At 42.6% G+C, this 21,884-nt stretch overlaps 1 protein-coding gene across 1 annotated transcript in view; it reads left to right on the forward strand.

Moving 5' to 3' along the window:
• SKAP1 (src kinase associated phosphoprotein 1) overlaps window positions 1–21,884 on the forward strand; it is a 305,979-nt gene that overhangs the window by 278,654 nt on the left and 5,441 nt on the right. Inside the window, exon 11 of the mRNA XM_027517749.1 lies at window positions 3,831–3,931. Coding sequence (XP_027373550.1) covers window positions 3,831–3,931 — 101 coding nt within the window. The remainder of the gene's footprint in view (window positions 1–3,830; window positions 3,932–21,884) is intronic.

The raw sequence follows: 21,884 nt of genomic DNA on the forward strand, positions 1-21,884 counted from the left end.
TCCTTTTGTCTCTGATTTCCATAATCCATTAAGTAATTATACTCAGGGCCACATTGGCACAGTCCTTTTGCTTATCAAGAAAATGTAAACAACATGCTGGCTTGCCCTTAGCCTCTTTTCCTTGGTCACAGCTTGAATTCTGGAGCTACCCAATATCCCTCAAACAGAAACCCAAAGTGACATGTGCACTCTGGAAAGAGCATGGCCAAGCTCTGTTGTCCCTAAGGAGGGGCAGGCAGAACTGTGTCCGCTACTTTCACCTTAGAACTCTGTGCATCATGGTGGCTCATTTTCAAATATCGACTCTGTCAATAGTAGCACCAACGTGGCCTCCGTGAACTAGAGAAATGACACTACCACTGGTTGTAAAGACCTGGTGTGGAATGACAAATGCTTTGCAATAAGTACCCAGAAAAGAGAGAAAAACAATATATTTTTAACTTGCTCTGCTTCTGTTCTTCCTAGGACATTTTGCCTGCTTGGGGGCATAGCTTCTCTTACGTGGGATTAAAAAAAATAAGATGCTGCTCCTTTTTTTCCCTCTAGTAAAAGTCTTCCTCAGCTCTGCTCGCAATTTAAATGCTGTGATCATCCCCATTAGCTTCTCTATCATTGTAATTGTTGTTAATTGTTATAACTGTTTTAGTTATTAGTGGTGTCATTATTGCTCTAGGTCCTCTGTCTGTTTTATGCTGAATATATTAGTGCTTTGCTTTTGAATTACCAGGCTTTATTTAGTGCAGAGTTACGTTTTTTGGAGAGACATTGAGAAATGCTGGCATTAAGCTTTATTCTTTTGTTTTTCATTCCAAATGGACAGACTGGAAAAAAATAATTAGATGGAATAATGTCCTCAAAATGAGAATGAGGATGTTTTGAATTAATTAAATGGTCAGAATGCTGCACCGTTTCTGATCTCAGACTGCTGCCAAAGGAATGTAAACCTAAAGGAGCCTCAGACCCTCCCAGAGTCAATCCTCTCTCTCAGGCTCCCAATCCCTTACTGGTCTAAAGACATCTGAGTCTCACGCATCCTCTGTTCATAGGAGTGCTGGGCAAGCCTAGGGAGAAGCTGGCCTGGCCCAGCAGACTCGCAGCCTTCAAGCTCTTCCTGGGGCCAAGCTGCAGGAAGAAAGCCCTCCATGGTCTTACCTCTTCCCCTCATCAAGATTTGATCAGGTTTTTGCTTTATAACTAAAGCTTCAGGGAAGGCTTCCCTGATCCCTCAGACTATGTTAGATTCCCTGTTATACACAGCACCCTCAGATTCTCATTTGCAGGTATATCACAATCATAAATAAATAAATAGTTGTGTGACTTTGTTTCATGGTGCCGCCCCTGCTGGATGGCAGCCCTAAGGGTAGGGACTGTGTGTATGGCCCATGCAGAATTCCCAGTGTCTTGCATGTTTTCTTAAGGCTGAAGAGTGAATGTAGTGAAGTTGTGTGCACATATACACATAAATGCCAGTCACCTGTTTTAAACTGGGAGTCTGCAATAGAGTCCAGTCTTGTCCAGTTAAGGCATTCCTCCACCCTGATTTCATTAATACCAGGATACCTCTGTTTAGACTGCCAGTCCAACCTCCTCCCCATTTTTATCCTTCATTCTGCTTATTTTCCAAAGCAGCATTGTTATGGTTCTGATGATTCCAGTTCTTGGACTAGGCTAAGCGATCTCCTGGATTCCTGAGTTCTATCTTCTTTGGGCCTTTAGCTTATGAAGAACTGAAAGTGTTTTCTACCTTTAGTTTTTCTTGGAAGGTTTTTGTTTTCCTCCTAGCTTTTTGCATTCCCTACGACCTGCTGCACTTTTAGAATAGCTCTTTCTCCTGGTGTTCTCCACAGGTGTCTTATATATCCAATATCAAATCACTTTCTACTTAGAGACTCAAAAGGTACCCATCATATCAAGGAGCTAGCCCTCATCCAGGCACGTGGGGGGCATACCCCACAGTGACCATCTGCTAGGCCAGAAAAGGCCAAGATAACTTTCTAAGTCTTACTATTTGAAAAGCTCAAGTGATGTTTTTTAAAAATCTGTCCTTATAAAATGATTTTCTTTACCATATATAAATCCATGAAACATATTGATGTCAATGTACTTTTCGTTCCTAAACTTAGCCAAAATTTTGGCATGAATAATCAACTCCATTACAACTGAAAATGCATTATATCCTCTGGGAAAACTACTTTCACTTTTCAGGAACTGATATTTTTCTGTTGTTTCATACACTGATACCCCTGCCAAAATATGCCTTGTCTTTTCAGTAATTAGCATTTTTTCCCAATGGGTTTTTTCCCCAAACATGTTCATAGCTCTGTGGCAGAATGTTTCCAGTGCAGTCATCTCATTTGCTGCCCTCTGTTGTCTACTGAATATATAAACACTTTCTGTGAAAACAAAATATCCTTGAGTTTCTATATGGTTAACATTTTCACTTCTGTTTGCAATATCTGAATCTTAACTAACTAGCTCTCTCTCCTCTGTTTTGTACACTTTAAGGTTCCTACTAAAGTTCTTTCCCAGAGACATATAAGGATCTTGTTCTTCTGTGCCTTTATTCTTTGAATTGCTTGCAAGTTAGGAACAAGGAGAAAAAAAGCAAATATAGGCAGAGCTTCTGTCCCCGCACTGCCCACTTCTCTCCACCTATCCCGTCCTTAGCAATTAGCACCATCGCTCTCACTGGAGGGTCAAGACAAATGAAGGGAAAGGTGGAAACTGGCAAAATAAGGTGCCCCCCCGAATCACTTGAGGTTTGCTTAGAACCAGGACTCCCAACTCCTGTCGTCAGGAATGTCACCTTTTGTGGGTGTTCTGCATACAGTTCTCATACACAGGGTCCCTAGGAATGGCGAGCACGGCCACATTAGCCCTGGTCCAGGAGGCATTAGTACTCCTGCCATTCACATCCCCAGATCCTCTCCCACTTTGTACTCTAGTGTTTAACCTTTCCGGGTAGAAGAAGATCAATACAAATTCTTCATTGTTAAGAATCAATGACTGTCCTGTAGCATCACTGCCATCTAGTCTTGCTGAGGAGCCCAGTAAATCTCTCCAGCTGCTTCTAAAGCTTGGTTTGTCGTCTTCAGTTGCTTCCATTTTTAATGCAGATCACTTTGGTTTCTGTTCCCCAGGGGGCTTACAGATAAATCTTGGCAGACATGTTCAGGGTCTACAAATGAGATGCTGGAAAAGGGCCAGCCCACCCAGAATTTAGTTGTAATGGATGAGACACCCCCTTGGTTCCACTTAAGAACTGGGCTATTCTTTTCCACATTTATTGGTAATTACCTCATATAGTAAGTACCTGGGTGGGAAGTGCAGGATGAAGTTCCTGTGTAACAGAGGAGGCCAACCTGTAAGGCTGCACTGCCGATCTGTGCTGGCTGACTCAGCCTTTCTTATAAACAGGCAGAGACTGGAGACAGCTCATTCCTTCAGTGCGTAATAAAAAGGAGCACTGGATAGTTTACGTACCCTGTATGAAGAAAGTCCGACAGAAAATCTCTTTGTGCTGCTTACTTATAAGCCAAGTGAAAAATTACCTTCCTGATTTTCTTTTATTAATAAATGAATATATTTATCATATTATTGAATAGCATCTGACTAAGGGTGATCTGTAAACATTAATGTTAGTTAATAACCTCCTTCTCCCACAGTCATTTGCTCTTCCTGAGTGTTTGGCTGTATCTCATCCCGAATCCCTTGAATCTTAGGTTTCCTAGGGGCAATATCAGAACCTTGTTTCCATTTGCAGCAAAAATGTGGGCTCCGTAGAAAAAGACAGGGTCCTTTTAACTTTGATTTCTCCTCTCTTTGATCAGTGGACTATGCCAGTTATTACCAGGGCCTATGGGATTGCCATGGTGACCAGTCAGATGAACTGTCCTTCCAACGAGGTGACCTCATCCGAATTCTGAGCAAGGTAAGGGTTAGAGTGTGGGGCTTGGATCAAAAGTTGATTTTCTCACTCCTGATGATGTAGTCACCCAGCCAGAATTATCCCATGTCATATACTTTTCATGTGTGTATTACATGGCCCCCTCACACACAGAGTAAATCTCCATTGTTTTAAAATTGTCAAAGTTTATTTGAAAATTCAGATTCAGGAACTAATTTCCAAATTTAAAAAATACAATAAAGTAGGCACAATACCAAAACTATGCCAATCAAAATTTGATCTTTTTAAAAGGGTCTATGTGATGCTTAAAACATCATTACCGTATACATAATTTACTACAATAAAATACTTTTGAAAATATTCTAGCTAGGTCAGCTGCCTTATTTCATTTACAGATAAACAAAACTGTAATATAATGACATATGCAGGAGGGAGTCAGAGCTAGTTAGGTCAGTCGATTTGAGTTAGTGCTGTAAGGCCAAGATGGTGAATCCAACCCACAAGGGCTAACTTTATTCTCTTCCTCAGTCACAAAGTTAGCCCCTAGCCACAGCTAACTACCTCACAAATGGTGTTGTTGAATACCAAAGAATGGGCCAAAAAAAAAAGATAGATTATTTGAGATCCATCACCAGTGCGAAGATTTAGAACTCATGGGTTACTCTTTGAGGGATCAGTAGCATCATCTTTGTAGAGAAAGACTGCTCATATTCTGTACAGGTGGACTAAGGAAATAAATTTCTGTCCCTGAAAATAAAACTTGTTAAAAAGTTCTCCCTCTATGAGACAATCAATATCAACAAATACATTTTTGAAAGAGGCACAATTTGCTCTTTAATTGTTGAGTATGTGAACTCCATGGGCTTCGAGGGTGGTGCTGGTGGTAAAGGAGATGTAAGAGACGCTGGTTCGATCCCTGGATTGGGAAGATCTGGAGGAGGGCATGGCAACCCACTCCAGTATTCTTGCCTAGAGAATCCCACGGACAGAGGAGCCTGGCGGGCTATAGTCCGTAAGGTCGCAAAGAGTCAGATACGACTGAAGCAACTTAGCACACATACTCAGGTGAACTCCATAAAGAAAAATTGAAAACCCATTGTGTTATTAACCCATCATTTGCCATATATCTTTATTCTGTGAATGTCATTACCTTGGCCAGATGTTTGTCTCAGTCTGAAATATCCCAGAGCTTGTTAGAAAAAAGACCAGGACTGATCAAAGGTAGCTTTCAGCAGTTACAACAAGTCCTCTTTGAACTAGGGCCAAATTCAGATCCAGCCTTTTCTGAGACAGCGGGAGGCCTGCAACCCCTGCTGAGGCCACAATCTTTAGGTGATCTCTTCCAGACTCGAGTTCAGCACCCACCTTAGTGCCATTCCGGCGCAGCTCCAATACACCAAGAATAAATTGAAAGCAAAGAAGGGAGTGGACATTGGCCTGATTGGTATTTCAAATGCCCGAAAGCAAGGTTTGCCGTGTAATAGAATTTGTGTACATTACCACGCTGGCATTACAGGGGTAATCGAGTTATCCACTCAGGTGTGACCAGGCCTCTGTTTGCCCAGAGCCTGCAGGTGAACAAATTAACTGTTTACATTGTCTGAGGTGCCTGCAGCAGGAGGAGGGGAGAACAGAGCCAGACTGTCTGCTGGCCTTCTCTCTCGGTCATGATTATTTTGTTTGTTTTGCATGTCTTTTGCCTTTGTTAATGGCTTCTCACTGGGGGTCCCTTTTCTCCATTTAGAAGGGGCTGTGCGGTGACTTGCCCTGCAGTACAGAGCTGTCTGTGGTTGCCAGTGCTGTTGTAATTTTGAGATACCAAAGAACATAGAGACCTTCCCAAATCTGGATTTTTTTTTTAACCCATCCCTCTTCCCCTCCTCCATTACTAATAGTTTAATTCAGGAGCAGTACCTTGCTGCGTCGGTTCTGTCAAGCTTCTTTCTCTGTCTTTTGGGAGGTCCTGAGTCTGTTGTCATCTCTTACCCTGATAGTAGCACATTTCTTACCCTAAAAGCTACATCGGTTGCCTCCCTTCTTCACGTTGCTAACCTCTGCATGTCAGGGAAAGAAATGAGAAGCTAGAAGCCTAACTGAAGTTTCCCTCATAAAATTTCATTCCAGTTAACGTTGGCTTGGGGAGCATTTCAGATTGGATTTACCTTTATTATATTATTTAACTCAATAAGAGTCCTTGGACAGGAAGCAACCTTAAAAGGCCACCCAATCCATTCCCTTGCCTCTAAGAAGCACAAAAGAACCAATTCAGGCAGATAGAAAAGGAGATTCCACTACCATTATCAGTTGTCTGTCTATTCAGATGTTCAGTTACTCCTAATCTCAGGAATTTTCTCTCATATGGATCCTAAATTTATTTCACTTTAGCCCCAGTTGCCCTTGTAGCAAAGATCCTGCCTACCAATGCAGGTGATGTAAGAGACGCTGATTTCGATCCTTGGCTTAGGAAGATCCCCTAGAGGAGGGCATGGCAACCCACTCCAGTATCTTGCCTGGAGAATCCCATGGACAGAGGAGCCGGCAGGCTACAGTTCAGAGGGTCTGAAAGAGTTGGACATGACTGACGCGACTTAGCACGCATGCATGCAACCCCAGTTGCCTTCTTTATTGGAGTCAGTTATACTCTGCAGCCTGCCTCTCACACCTGTAGGAACAGAATTGACTCAAGTTGAGGTTAGTCCAGAAAAATGATATCTAGAAATCTGCATTTTACTTTTCTCTCTGACCAGTAGAACCTTTGTCAAGCAAGAAAAGCCTGCTTCTTAGGAACCTGGAGAAGTCTATTTCCCTGAGACAAGACAAGATACAGCTCAGCTTACCTGGAGCGGTTTCCTTGCCTGTAAAATGAGGGAGTCGTGTTAGACCTCTGAGGTTCCTTCCACCTCAGACATTCCCGGTCTGAACAAACATGGTGAGGCTGACATTGCAAATCTGCTGAAGAAATTCCACACAAAGATGTGTCTTAGCTTTAATTATTTTTTCAGGTTAAACCAAAAAACTCCTAGGTTCGTTTGTTTTGGACCCTCATAAATGCATCTGGCTTTTCCCTCTCTCTTTGTATGATGAGAGAAATATTCTGAGAGCCAGGGGGTGGCAGGTAGAGAACAGGAAGTGCGGTGGGAATTGGGGAGTCATAACTATTCTTGGGCTCCTGGTGCTTCCTTCTGCTTCTCTTTTTTTTTTTTGGTTGGTTTTTTTTTGAAGTGTAGTTGATTTACAATGTTGTGTTAGTGTCTAGTGCACAGCAAAGTGATTCAGTTTTACGCATGTATATTCTTCTTCTGATTCTTTTCCCGTATAGCTCATTATAAGACATTGAACTCAGTTCTCTGTGCTATACAGTAGGACTTTATTGTTTATCTGTTTTATATATAGTAGTATGTTTCTGCTAATCCCAAACTTCTAATTTATCCTTCCCTCTCCCTTTCCCCTTTGGTAGCCATAAGTTTTCTTTCTGTGTCTAGAGTTTATTTCTGTTTCATACATATCAATTTTTCACTTTCATACATATTATTTTTAAACCTGAAAAATCACATCATATTTGTCTTTATCTGATTTACGTCTCTGACAATCTCTAGGTCCATCCATGTTGCTGCAAATGGCATTATTTCATTCTTTTTTATGGCTGAGTAGTATCCCAGTGTGTGTTTGTGTGTGTATATGTATACATATATATACCACACTTGCTATTTTTTAATAGTTGCCCAAGTATGACCCAACCCTGAATCCTAGAATCCTCCAGGCAAGAGAGTCTGTTAGGGTCTAGAGTTTTTGGGCAGGAATGATCCCAGAAAGAGAGCTACTTACCCTTTAAAAAACTTTTTTTCAGAGAAGTTGATTGGTTGGGTATCCAAATGCCCATCGTCTGTCCTTAGAGAAGCAAGTTGTCAACAGGTGGTTTATTTATGTGACCTTGAACTAAGTCACTTCATCTTGCTAATCCTCAGTTTCCTCATCTGTAAAAATTGGTTAAAGGATGTTGTGATACTTACATTAAAGAATTGTGTAAAGAAGTGCCTAGCATCTAGGATGATAACTATGATTATATTCCCCTCTTTTCCATTAAGAACAAAGTAAAATTTTTGAGGTCAATGTTGTGTCCATATTAGGAGTTCAATAAATTATTAGTGAATTGAGAGAGAAAAAAAGATATCCTGTCCTGCCAAGAACACTTCACAGAGATGTTTGAAAGCTCAAAAGGTCCTCACTTGGGAACAGAAGGTCATCCGGTGAAGAAACTTTACATGGAAATGCACTGTGCCTTTCCTGATCTGAGAGAATTCGTCACTGGCAAAATTGGTCAACAGCTCAGACTTCTTTGAGGAGGGGCCAGAGCCATGTATCCCAGCTCTGAAACAGGAACCAAAGACACAGTCAGCAGGGCCCCTCTTGCCTCCCCCAACACATCTATCCATTCCTAAGTCCCAAAGCTGCATGCCCACATAATGCACTGAGTTCCAATTTGGGTTGCAAATATATTAAAAGGAGACTTTAACAACAGAGAGCTGTGCATCCATTCCTTTTGGACCCAGATATTTCTGAACAGCTCTTTTGGTGCGGGGACTGAACTCCACTTCTGCCCATGCAGGGACGCAGCTCAGGCCACAGCGGGGTGTTCAGCGCTCTTCAGTGGCTCCAGATTGTGGTGCTGGTGCTTGCCTCCTCATACGTAACCGATGGCTCCTGAGAGCCTGCCTCCCGTAAATTACTTCCCACGATGCCTGCGACCACTGCAGAATTCAAGTTTGAATAGAGCAGGAAAAAGGTGTTTGAAAGGCCTGTTCACTCAGCTGCATTTTAATTTCCTTTTCAATCTTGTCCCAATTAATTTCACAGAATTAATCTCACAGAAGCAAACGCGGCAGCACTGAAGCTGTGGTTTTAGTGTGGCGGTCGCTCTGCCTGAACATGAAATAGGAGCTAATATAAAAATCCATCTGCTGTGTTTGAAATACACACCGGCTGCTGCTCAGTCCTGTCTGACATTCCAAACATCAACAGCGGGGAAAAGTGATTTGGGGGTTAGTGGCCATCAGTACTTGGCAGGGGTTCAACAACAGGTGTACTCCAAAAATCCATTCAGCTTGGGCACCAGGCATGACAGGGCAGGTGCTGAATCACCCTCCGTGCAGTAACACAACGCCCTGGCTTGATTCCTTTTATCTGAGGATCTTAAGGCCCTTCTGGGGACCAGCAGTGCTCTGGGCATTTATCGTAAGTGGGAGAAAGGGCAGTAAGAAGTCTCTGTTGAGTCAAGCCACAGTTTGCAGCTTACAGAGAAGTGACTCTGTCTTCTTGGCTTCAAGGTCTCTCACTAGAGAACCTTCTTCTAAATAATAAAGGTGTTTGTTCTACTATTCGAGATAACTTAAATAAACACCCATTTAAAATTTAAGCCTCCTGTTCCAGAAGTGATTTATAGTAGTAACATGAGCTATCCAGCAGATAAGGACAAATGAAAGAGAGAGAGGAAGAGGAACTCTTTCTCAGTTGACGAGGAAGAAGAGGTCCCTGAAAGAGGTCTTCCACTTAAGGTAAACAGAGTTGATAGGCTGTATCTCTTGGGCTTATGTTGGTGTGCCTCATGAGTTGGCCCTGGGCTCTTCCAGAACTTGTGCTGTGCTTATTCCCATGGAAGGCAGCCTTGGAGCAACAAACCGGGTGCCGAGAAAGGTGACACTTACACGGTGCTGAGCCAGGGTTCAGAGGTATTCTCAGCGCCCCAACACACCATGCTTTGGTCGTCTTCTCTGCTGGTACGGTTGATATGGGAACAAGGAGCCTTACAAGCAAGATCAAGTTTAATATTGAACATGCAATGCTCTCAGATGGCCACAGGGCTTATGTGGGTGAGGATGGACCGATTTCATCACCCTGGGTTACATTTAGCTTCCAGCGCTGGGTCGTAGCTACTTAAATTCAGGCTGGATCGTGGCTCCAAACCCATCACCTAGATATCTGAATGCAACAGGCCTGCCCCACCACACCTGGACTGTGTTAACGTAACACCACGTCTGTTACAATGGGATTTTTAAAGCCCAGTGTTCTTCACCTACTCCCTCAAAGGACTGCTTAAAGAATGTAGACCTTTCCCCTCCCTTGACCCCATCTCCTCCAGAAGAGATTTGTATGTTGTAAAAATTATCTGAATGCAGCAGCACTTCCTCTTTTAAGTGTGCTTAGTTGAATGTGACAACAACCCTCATAAAAACAAATAAGTTAATTCCTTCAACTGCTTTAAATGAAGGCTTTTTTTTTTTTTTAATTTCAGGGCTCTGAGGGAAAGGAGGTGTTTGGTGACATCTAGTGTCCATTTAGGACTTCCTCAGGCACTATTACCTTCTGCTTGGCTGAGCAGGGGACGGGCAGGGTAATTTGGGAGGTAATTCAGGGATAGGAAGTGGGGAGAATAGGAGAATACAGGCCTGGGGCACAGACTGCCCAGACATAGTGATGAAACTGATCAATGCCTGCCAAAGAGCTATCATTCACCTCTGACCTTAACAAAGGGGGCAGTGAGGAGGGGTACATTGGAAAATATCTTTTCTTATTTATGATGATACGAAAAGAGAAGCAGAAGCTGTCCCCATCACCCCATTTCATGTTAACAAGCAGGTCGACACTGTGCTGTGATGACGAAGATGATGATGGTGGTGGTGTTTTCTCTCATCAATAACCCCTGTGGGAGGCTATAGAGTTAGGAGGATGGGAATGGGATTTGGGGTCAGCTGGAAGGCAACGGTCATACACCGGTCAAATTCAGTAGAGGCCATTCCTTTCCCCCAGACAGGAACCAATCGTCTAGAACAAACCCTGGCAGCCTCATTCCTTCCAGGTAATTTTTATAAATGAGGGGACACCCATTCCAAGAGAGGACAAAAGGGAGAGGGTGTTTGTGAGTGTGTGTGCGTGCGCGTGCATATGCATGCATATAAACCTACAAGCAAGAGGCCTGACTACTTATCAACCCTATTCTCTATACCCTGGCCATTTATTATAAAACCCTTTTCTAAAAAAAAAGAGTAAAATTGGCATTTTCCACTTTAATCTCCTTAGTCCTGAACTTTTGTCCTGGACAAGACCCTTCTCTTTCTACACACACAGACACACACACACCCCTTTCAGTCAGGTGGAAAGTCCCAGATCTGATAATTAGCCATGAGACCCAGACAGAAATGTTTACCTAGAACCGTATAAGCCATACAGGGTTAGGTTAATGCTCAGAATCGCCTGATACTTTACAAACTCCAGTGTAAAAAAAAATTCCAGCCATTTATTTTGCAGTGAATTTATAACAAATGCTGTTAAAGCCTTCGTCTTTTGACAGAGGTAATAATAAATTCACTGTTAAAGACGGTAGTTTAATTCCTTATACCTCCAATACTGCACAGAATAAACCATATTCATCACTGAGTAATTTTTTACCACATAAATCTTTAAAACTAACCGGTGAAGGCTGTTGAGACTGAAATATTGTGAATTTATTAGATATGCCCATGTAGTATTGGATTCAGAGGTTTCCACTCGAATATATTATGGGGAAAATTTGTGTCTTTAACTGTGACATTCCCTCCATTTCCAACTGCCAGTAGTATAACAAGCAGCTCCTCCAGAGTCAGCTGCACGTTTATCAGACGGAGATTTAGTGATCAACTCCTCACTAATCTGCCAGAGAGGTTGGATGACATTTCGGTGAGATGCCCTATTTAAAAGGAGTCATGAAAGCTTTGTTTCTGTGTAATTATTTTCTCAAAAGGAATTCAGCCTCCCCAAACCTCTGTCCACCAGTGTTTCTTGGTAGTGTATGGATCCAGCTCTCCAACCAAAGTAGCAAAATACTGAAGCAAATTATAACCTCTTGCAAATACACAGGGCAGTAACTTCTGTGCATTATACAATTAGTTATGGGGGGCTTGAGGTAACCGGTTAAAACACAGAAATGCTGGAATTAGCAGATGTTGCCAGACGTGTGGTATTTAAGGCTAATAAAAAAGATTATATTGATTCTAAAACTAGAAATAATAGACAATGATTTTAGAAACCTTACTATTTAAAAACTTTCATCTTGGCATATGACACAATCAAGATACAATTAAATCCTCAGATTTGAACAAAACTCCTTTTACTCTTCTATATAAATTTTGAGTGAAAATCTGTGCCTGTTAGACAAATATTCTGAACCTTTCTCATTATTCGCTAGTGAAGTGACATTTAAACTGACCAGTTGAGTATATCAAACTATAATGCCCTCTCCAGTTTCATTAAGGATATATTAATACCGCTAGAATGAAAAATATTTTTTCTTTTAGATGCAGAAATGAGCATCATCTTTTCAGCAAAGAGCTCTGGCGATTTTCTTCTTGCCACTAATATTCTGTATTTGGCAAGGGTTCCAGATACTAAAAACTTCCAAGGAGGATTATGAACTTTTAAGATTTTTTTTAACAAAATAAAATGCATTTCTAACTCTTAAACAAAGGTGAAAAATCTCCTGGCAGTGCAAGATTGCAGCCCATCAGAGTAATTGTTAAAAGACAGAACCCGGCTAGAAAGATAAGCGAAATACCAGCAATTAATATTCAGTATTTTACATTCTAGTCAAGAGGATGTGTTTTCCTTTGTGATGTGGCTCATAGCTGAGAGTGTGGGAGCCAGACTCTGAGCTCTGTCTTCTTTTTGTGCATGAGGATTAAAGAAAAAAAAAAAACACAGCAACAACAATCCTGCTCCATCTGTAAATGAACAAACATCTTGATTTTATAGCTATTTGCTTTGTAAAACTGAGGAATGAAACAAAAATTACTGGATGCCTAAGTAACACTTTAATTCCGAATTCATTTACGCTGTAGCTATGTAGTTGTCACAAACCATAATGCAGTATTTAATTAAAATAACAGAAGTGCATCTAGATATGTCCTGGGGTAGCTATCACCAAATTATAGTCTATGCTATCCGTATTTTATTTATGAAATGGCAGAGTCTAAGGTGCAACTAGGCTAATACAAAAGCATAAATATTTTAAACCTGCATTTTTTATAAAGGCTTCTTTTCTTCCCTGCTATGTCTTTAAATTTTTCCTCCCTCTATCTTTCAGGGGTGTTTTTTAGTGGGATTGTTTTGATGTCGATAAAGATCTCTCTTTGTAACTCTTGCTTTTCAACTATTGACCTCCTGCTTCTTCTGGCTGTGAAATCCCCCATCTGTTGTCATGGAAAGGCTTGTGAGGTTTCACAGGAGCTACAGTGAGCTCGGGACATCTTAGCGGAACTTGGACGTGGAGCATTAGGAGAAAAGCAAACCCTCTTCAGTTCAGTGTGCTTGTTCCCATACAGTCTTCCTTGTGCCTTTTTTCCACCTATAAATACCCGTTATAGTTTACACGCTTGCTTGCTCTACTTCGTGAATGTTCACATGCAGACATACTGCTCCTTTTCATAAACGCATAGCATCTATCTTACACGCACCCACCATCTATCTCTTCGTTCACATTGGCTGTCCCATCCACCTCCTTGTCTGCAGAATTATGTTCAGCAAGGTCCCGATTTATAGGAAATAAATAATGAAAATGGAACCGACTGGGAAAGATAATCGAAACATTCAAATTGTTATTTTTCACTGTACTTTCTACAAACAGAGCATCTATAAACACCTAGCAAAGGTGTTCGCTGATTCCTAAAAAGCAATCAGTGCTTATTGGAACATTCTGATCCAGTGGGTCTCTACATTGTATTTTTCCTATTTTGTCTTGTTTTTGGATGATCTAAGATCTCACCTTTTTTAAATGGCAAATGATGCCGTGTTATTATTTTCATTCTTTCAGCTTCTGATTTAGCCTGTTTATAATGACAAGTTTTTGTCATCATTTATCCTCTGTAAGATAATCCTAAGAATTATGAAATGAAAACAATAACTGCAATCACCTTTTTAAAGAAAATAGCACCTGCAATTACTGTATAAAGATATTTGATAATGGTAGCTTCATATCACAGCCTGATCGTGCAGCAAGGGTCTTTTAGAGAAGGCTTTCTTATACACACTTGTAATTATTTTAGCCCCTTTCACAGGTCACAGAGGAAGTTAATTTCAATAGCTGCTAATTTCCGTCCAACAAGAGTGCGGTACTTTAAACCACCCAAAATAATTGGATTCAAAACAAATTTAGGAAATTGAGTGTGTTAGCAAGCAAATAAAAATATCCTTTTGGTAAGGAGGATGGTGAAAGTAGTAAAAATGGCCTTTTTTTCTCCCTTCTTTCCCCTTCGCAACTTTGCCATTAAAGTTGCACCTACAGCTAGAAGTTTGTCCGTGAAAAATGGTCATTTTGTTTCTCTGCTCAAAGAATGTTATTAAAATGCTAATTTAAAAGAAAAAGGAGTTAAATATCTAGCGATGGTGCATTCTAATTGCAACCATAATGAGCTCTCTAAATGTGCGTGCCCCTGACACACACAGAGCATAAACAGCAGTAAACAGATCATTAGTACCCGCGTTCATTTATTCTGGCGACCTTACCATGACCCCACCGAGGGTAGGGTGAAAAGCAGGTGGATCTGGCTGTGACACCCCCTAGAGGGATCCAGGAAATGAAGCTATAAGCGGTTGTCATGGAAACGCCTATGTGTGCAGATGATGTAACACAGCGACAGGCTGTAGGCTCCGCAACTGGGACGTTGCTTTCCCTCGCCGGAACAATCTTGTGGATTAAATTATTCATTTCTTTAATTCACATAGCAAAAGGAATCCTAATTTTCTTGGTGATGTGCAACTCTTCCATTTGTCTAAGGTCTGGAACATAGTGACTTGTCATCCTCTCTTTCGCCAAAACCTACCCCAGCTTCTTATTCTAGACTCAAATCAGGAAATCTGACAAAATTAAGTGGAGAAGAGGCAGCGGAAATCTGATGCTCAACATCTGTACTTATAGAGAGAAAATCTAAGATTTTAAGCTAAAATTAATAATATAGACAGTGTCCCTTTCTGATGAGGGCATGGTGACCAGGGACTAAATGTATACCTGTCCTGAACAAGATGGCTTTATTTGGAGCAGGGCAGGGTCAGAGCAATACCTGATGCAGTGAGAAAAGCAGAGAAGCATCAGCCCCAAATGAACACATCGTCCTAGCAAGGTGCAGTGATAAGAGAAAAACATAGAAGAGAAAACGGGCATCTGCTCACCCCTTCACATGTCCAATTGAGAGAATCGAGATTAATAAAAATAATTCTTTGGAGAATGATTCCACTCTATCCTACCCTGTTTTGCACCAAACAACCTCATAACCTTACGGCAACAGTAGAATAACTTTTCTTCTTTTTTTAAAGGAAGCAAAAAAGAGGATCTCTGAAAATTATTTTAAAATAAAAAATATCCTGGCCTGCGCCTCCCCCCACTCCACCCCCATTGCACTTTAGATGAACCTGTGATATTGTAGCAATGGCCCTTGAAGTGCAGTGGGGAGGTGATTTAGGAGAATATTAAAGGCAATGTGGAGATTCAAGGCGCCTCTCTCAGGGAGATCTGGAGAAATACGCAGCACAGATGGGCCGAGCAGATTAAACATTTCCGTCACATTGTTTCCAAATTGTGTTGTGGTGCCTGAGGCTGGTACTGCGGTCAGAGCAAAACAGAGCGGTGCGGGGCTGCGAGCTGCACAGTTTATGGAATACATATTAATACGCTGGTCTCACATGGTATCACAATTCTATCCGCTCGGCAATGGTGCTGTCTCTATTGTTTCTGAATTCCGCACTTGGCACCTTGCTTCCTCCCGTCTGCAAAGTGTTCACCTTCCCTTTATCCTTCCTCTCTCTTTTAGGCAAAGTTCAAGTTGTATGTTTCTTTCTCATTTCTCTCTTCCACACAGCCCTGTACCCCCTGCCCTCTTCACTTGGCGGTTTTCCTGTCATGCACATTCCGTGTTTTGTACACACTCCCATGACCAAGACTGCCCACTGTGTCTGCTTTGTGCACAGGTCTTGCACCCTTGCCTGGCTTTGACTTTGTAGTATCCACTCACACCCAGTTCAGGACATCAGTTCAGACTTGAAGCTGAATAGTCACCTGGACTCAGGGCTCTCAGACCCTCCGTCCAGCTGACACATTCCACTTCTCAGAACTCTCAGCTTTTAGCCATAGTGAGCTTTGTGGAGTTGCCATGTGCTCCCTTCCCAGCTGCAGTCGCTGGCCATCCACCTTTCCGCGCCCCCTTTCTTATACTCAAAGCCCCCGTCCCCAACCCAGGATCCAGGCTCACCAATGTCCAGGTTAGCAAGTTCCCTGAGATATGACAATAAATAAAGCTAGTTCAGTTGAGGCAAATTTAATGATTCCTTTTTATTATGATTTATAGACCAAAACTTTGAATAATAGAAAAAAGAGAAAACGATTGCCAAGACCTTAAAACACTGTGTGAAACAAACAGCCTGGAGAGGCCGCCAGGCTACCCAAGGTTTCGGCCAAGCGTTGGGCTCAGATCCGTTCACAGGTTCCAAAAGCACCAATCCACTGTCGACCCAACTGACCACTTCCTTTCTCCTTCGACAAAAGCTCTTCATAAAACTGTTTGTCCTGAAATATGGGAACCTGTTTGTCTGTGGTGAACAACTGTTTTTCTCAGCAATTGGAAGGGTGCTGAGTTAGAGACCTCAATTTATTTAATAATTTTTGATAGCCTTAGAAAGCATTAAATTTCCAAAGCTGAATTTCAGTAGAAAGATTGCAGTCCAACCCAGAGTAAAAATATGATATTTTTGGCTGACCTTGGAATATTACTCTCTACTCTGCTTTGGAATTCAAATTCCCCATCTTTACTAATGATAATGTATGATGCACAAGCACTAATAAGAGAAATAAGCAATCATAAACCAATAATTCTGTGATTGATTGGTCTTTCTTAGACATATATCAAGAATTTATTGATCTTTCATGTTAGGGGCTGATTGATTGTTCTCTTGAAGAGGAATTCTCTTGTTTACAAGCACTGATATAGTGAACTTTGATGGTTAAAAGAACAAAAGTATGAGACATTTTCTGGGAATCTTGTTCCACAGAGGCTTATTGAAGCTCAATTCAATGTGAAAAGAGAACGTTTCCATTAGGAACATTCTCAGGGGAAAAGAGGGTGTCAAGCAGCTTGCTCCAAAAGCCATCATGTGGATTTGAACAGAAGCTACGAGAAGACACCACAACTTTTAAGTCACATTAAAGAGATGGGGCCTTAGAAAGGATAAGCAAGCGTGGTCAGCCTTTGAAGCAGGAACAGACTTGGCAACTGGAAGGCTGAAGCCTTGAAAACCCAGCATGGCGAGATTCTTGATTTCCTTTCCTTTTGTGTTTTAAAAGAGGGAAGTAGCGGGAAGATGGCCACACTGGGCCAAAGTGCCGATCCAGGCCAAAAAGATCATGCATGTTCCCGCTAAAGTGCTGACTGATGAAACAGAGGGTTCATAACCCTTTGAGAACGTGATGAAAGGTCTGGGACCTCACCCAAGGGACAAGACACATGTACACATGCACACAGATTTTACACCAGTTTCAAGGAAGTCAAAGATCCCTTCACGTCCATCCAGACATGCCAGGGGTTCACAGACTCCAGTTTAAGAATCTGTGCCCTAGAGAACGGTGATTTCCTTTTGCTGGAACAGCCTAGGATTCACTGAGCCTAGAAATTGAATTCTCATCCCAAGACAGGATGGTCATTCCAGGTCATGTCTGTGCTACTCCAGGGGAGCCATGGAAGAGCGTATACAAATAGGAACCAGCAGGGAGGAGAGAAATTAAAATGTAGCAATCATGGGGTAGGGGCATTTAATCTCTTTTAAGGCTTATGATAGGCGCCCGCTGGTTTTCCCCCTGACATCCCATGACACCTACTGACAGGGTATTTGCAGCACCACACAGGGACTCAGGGCCCTGTGACGGGAGGAGCATGAGGAGGGCCGTGATAGTCTTGAAACCATAAACAGCGATAGGAAACCACTGGAGCAGAGTCAAGCTGTGCGGTGTGCCCGTGGTTGGTGGCCATACTGCTTTTTGTTTATAGAATTTGCTGTTCTTTTTATGGCAGGTTTGGTAGGGCTTTTTTTTTCCTTGTTGATGGAGATTAGCAGCATAAATCCTTTTATTGTGGTGTGCAAGCCTCCATAAACACTTTTGATTGTTGCTGATGGTAAAGGCTGTGCCTATTTCAGGTTCCCCCAATAATCTGCTCATCCAGGCCAAGAGCCTCTCCAACCAGATTAAGAGAGTCCAAATAACTGACTTCGTGTTTAAGACTCCTTCATTTGAGAGGCTCAAGGAGATGGGGCAGGGTTGATGTTGAGGCAAACCAATGTTTAATCATGCCTAGAAATATTTATAATGAGAACAAACCACACTGAGTGGCTTCTTAAAAGATTTTGTGGCAAGAAGCAAGCAGTGATGTAAAAGATTTGTTTTTTAAATAGCTTTTCATATTCTTATCCAAAGCATCTTCAATTAACCATTTTGTATAATTAATGTCTTAGCTCTACCACACACGGTGTATAGAGTTACGGAGCGGGAGCCTATATAATTCTGGGTCCCTCACATTGTCACTGGTAGGTATGCACCACCGCCCCCCACCCTTGATTGAAGGTAGAGACATTTCTGCATTGAAGATTTCAGGTCTCCGGGACCAACTCAGGCATTTTTCCAGTCAGTCCTTCCAAACATCTGGGCAAAAAGAAGTCAAACTTTATTGAAAATGTTGATCCCAAGAATTCAGTTATCTCTGCCATCCCAAAACTAAAATCCAAGAATCAGCAACTTAATAAAAATGCAGTAAATTAGCACCTCTAGACAAGAGCAGAGTTCATTCAGAGCTGGGGTCTGCCTGACTGAGCCAGTACTCTCTCCATTTTAATAGTTTAATAAAAATTAGCATAATTAACGAACATCTGTATGATCCAGAGTGGTGCAATTTGGCACTTGGAAACGAGGGCTTAAACATGATTGCTGTGAGTTTAATGTTGTTTTAATTCTTTTTGGCACTGTGCAGTGAAATAAACGTTTGGTGGTGATAGTTCTCGGCCGGATCTCATTTGCATTTTTCTCCCTTTGATTATGAGCAATTGTGGACTCCCCAGCAATTCATCAAAGTAGAAATTATTTTAAAATACCTCGTGGTGTTCAGACTGGGCTGGAGCAATGCATGGGGGTGGGGGGCGGTGATAGGAGAAGAGAAGGCTAGAAATTTTCCATTCATGCTTTAAACATCTCAGCCCTGCAGCCTTTTTTGGGTATCCAGCCAAGGGATGAAATCTGGAAAAGCCAGTCAGATCCCAAGACCTGTAGGTGCTTTGATTAAACTCCTAGGCTCCCACAGCAGGATGCATATGGTCTCCGGGACTGTGCCGTCCTCCTTACAGTTCTGCCTGCTTTTTTGTTTTGAAGGGCAGAGAGTTGATTCCACTCTTCGCAGTCCTCACCGCTGTGGTGAGACTACTACTTCTGTGGTCGGCAGGGTCAGTGCTCCCCTCGAGCAAGGGCGCACTGCCTGGGAGCCCAGCCTTTGCAGGTGTCCTGCTGGGCCTCGTCTGCCTCCTCTTCGCACCCTGTTCGAGTTGGCAGACAGCACCTTCCCCAGGCTCAGCCTCTACTCCTGGCATTACAGCTAAAGCAGGATGCTGCCAAGCGTGAGTCAGACCCAGAAGTCTTGAATGGTCCCTGGGGAGAGAATGCCCGCACTGAGCCCCTTAGGTGATGAAGCTGGCAGCATCCGGCAGGTAGAAGACCACGCCTCACACCTATGTAAGCAAGCTGACTGTCAGAGGACCGTCAGACAACACGGTGCCCACTGTCTCCAGTGAGACAGCAGAAAAGCTAAAGCTGGAATTTCTAAGACAGAGCATGCGTTCCCCTCCACAGAACAGGACCCTAGTGGACATGGCCATTGCAGCAACATGCCAATGGGAGGCAACACCATAGGAAAACTTAAGGCAGAAACTGCCCTAACTTCAGTGCTGGGAAATAGCAACATAACTTGTATCAAGAGGAGCTTAAAAATGTTCTAACATAGGAGTTCCCTGGTAGTCCAATGGTTAGTACTGCAACTTTCACTGTTGTGTCCTGCGTTCAATCCCTGGTTGGAGAACTAAGATCCTACAAGCCTTATGGTGTGGCCAAAAAATAATAATTATAAAAATAGAACGTCCTGACAGGCATAGGCTGAGGAATTCTGGGTAATTTCCCATACAGCAATGCGGGCTGTGGGGGGAAGCTGGCCTTCCTCCCGGGGAAGGGGGCAACGAGAAGACGCAGTGGGGACGGTGAGGGAAGGAGGGGACACGTTCACTTATTTAAGACTGATTTTTAAATGCTAACTCCCTGTTCCTTTTAGGATCAGCTCAGTAGTCTCACTTCTTCCGGCGTCTTCATGGTATTTAGGGAGCCATTTGGGAAACTATCTCTAAAGGCAGTTGCTCTCTTCCTGCCACAGTCACCAGGGAGAATCTTGGAGTTGGTTGTAACTAAATCTGCTCAACTGAGAGTGTAAATTCCCACTGCTCCCCCTTCATTTCTTCATAATCTCATTTTTTTGTTGTTGTTGGCTGCGAGGCACGTAGGATCTTAGTTCTCCAATCAGGGATCAAATCTGTGCCCTCTGCTTTGGGAGCAGGGAATCTTAACCACTAGGGTCCCTTCATAACCTCATTTAACAAGGTTTTTTTGGGTCCCATTCTGTGCCAGGCACCATGCTGAGTGTGGGAATACAAGAGCAAACAAAACCATCAAGGTCTCTGCTCCCACAGAACTTTCCACCTAGTGACTGGCCCTTAGACAAAGGCCGGCAGATACAAGGCAGCAAGATGAATTCTTTACTGGAGAAGCGTAGGGCGCAGCGCTGTGGACCACAGAGCTGGGGCCCCACTCAGTCAGGGAATGGCAGCAAGGGGTCTCTGGAAAGGCCAGAGAGTTAGGAGTTGGGATCTGAAGGCTGCTTAGGAGTGAGCCCCCTGGAAGGGAGGGGGAAGTGGAGGCTAAACAGACACAGGAAAGGCTCCACAGTGAGAGCCTGAGGCCCAGGGGAGAAACAGAGACAAACTCTGTTTTACTAAGAGCTCACTAGATTTAGGGGATAAGTGACAATGAATGGGACTAGTTCATGCAAGGTCTTGTCCATCTTTTTAAGAAGTTGACAATAGGCACTAGGAACTCAAAGGTTTTAGGCAAAGCAGTGATACTATCATTGTGCCTTTTAGAAAGATTCTGGCTACAGAATGAAGAGTAGATTGGAGAATAAGAATGGAGATACAGAAACCAATTTGGATATTGCTTCTGTAGTCTTCAGGAGAGGGGACAATGTCATGACTCTAAGCCATTGCCAATGGGAATAGAGAGAAGTGGATGGAGTCCAGTGATATTTTGGAAAAAGAATTGACAGAACTTGAGGACTGATGGGAAATAAATGGGGAAACAGTGGAAACAGTGTCAGACTTTATTTTTTTGGGCTCCAAAATCACTGCAGATGGTGACTGCAACCATGAAATTAAAAGACACTCCTTGGAAGGAAAGTTATGACCAACCTAGACAGCATATTGAAAAGCAGAGACATTACTTTGCCAACAAAGATCTGTCTAGTCAAGGCTATGGTTTTTCCTGTGGTCATGTATGGATGTGAGAGTTGGACTGTGAAGAAAGCTGAGCGCCGAAGAATTGATGCTTTTGAACTGTGGTGTTGGAGAAGACTCTTGAGAGTCCCTTGGACTGCAAGGAGATCCAACAAGTCCATCCTAAAGGAGATCAGTCCTGGGTGTTCATTGGAAGGACTGATTAGCTAAAGCTGAAACTCCAGTACTTTGGTCACCTCATGCGAAGAGTTGACTCATTGGAAAAGACTGATGCTGGGAGGGATTAGGGGCAGGAGGAGAAGGGGACAACAGAGGATGAGATGGCTGGATGACATCACCAACTCGATGGACGTGAGTTTGAGTGAACTCTGGG

Source organism: Bos indicus x Bos taurus, chromosome 19 (assembly GCF_003369695.1).
Source record: "Bos indicus x Bos taurus breed Angus x Brahman F1 hybrid chromosome 19, Bos_hybrid_MaternalHap_v2.0, whole genome shotgun sequence".
In the NCBI taxonomy this organism is placed as follows: Eukaryota; Metazoa; Chordata; class Mammalia; order Artiodactyla; family Bovidae; genus Bos; species Bos indicus x Bos taurus.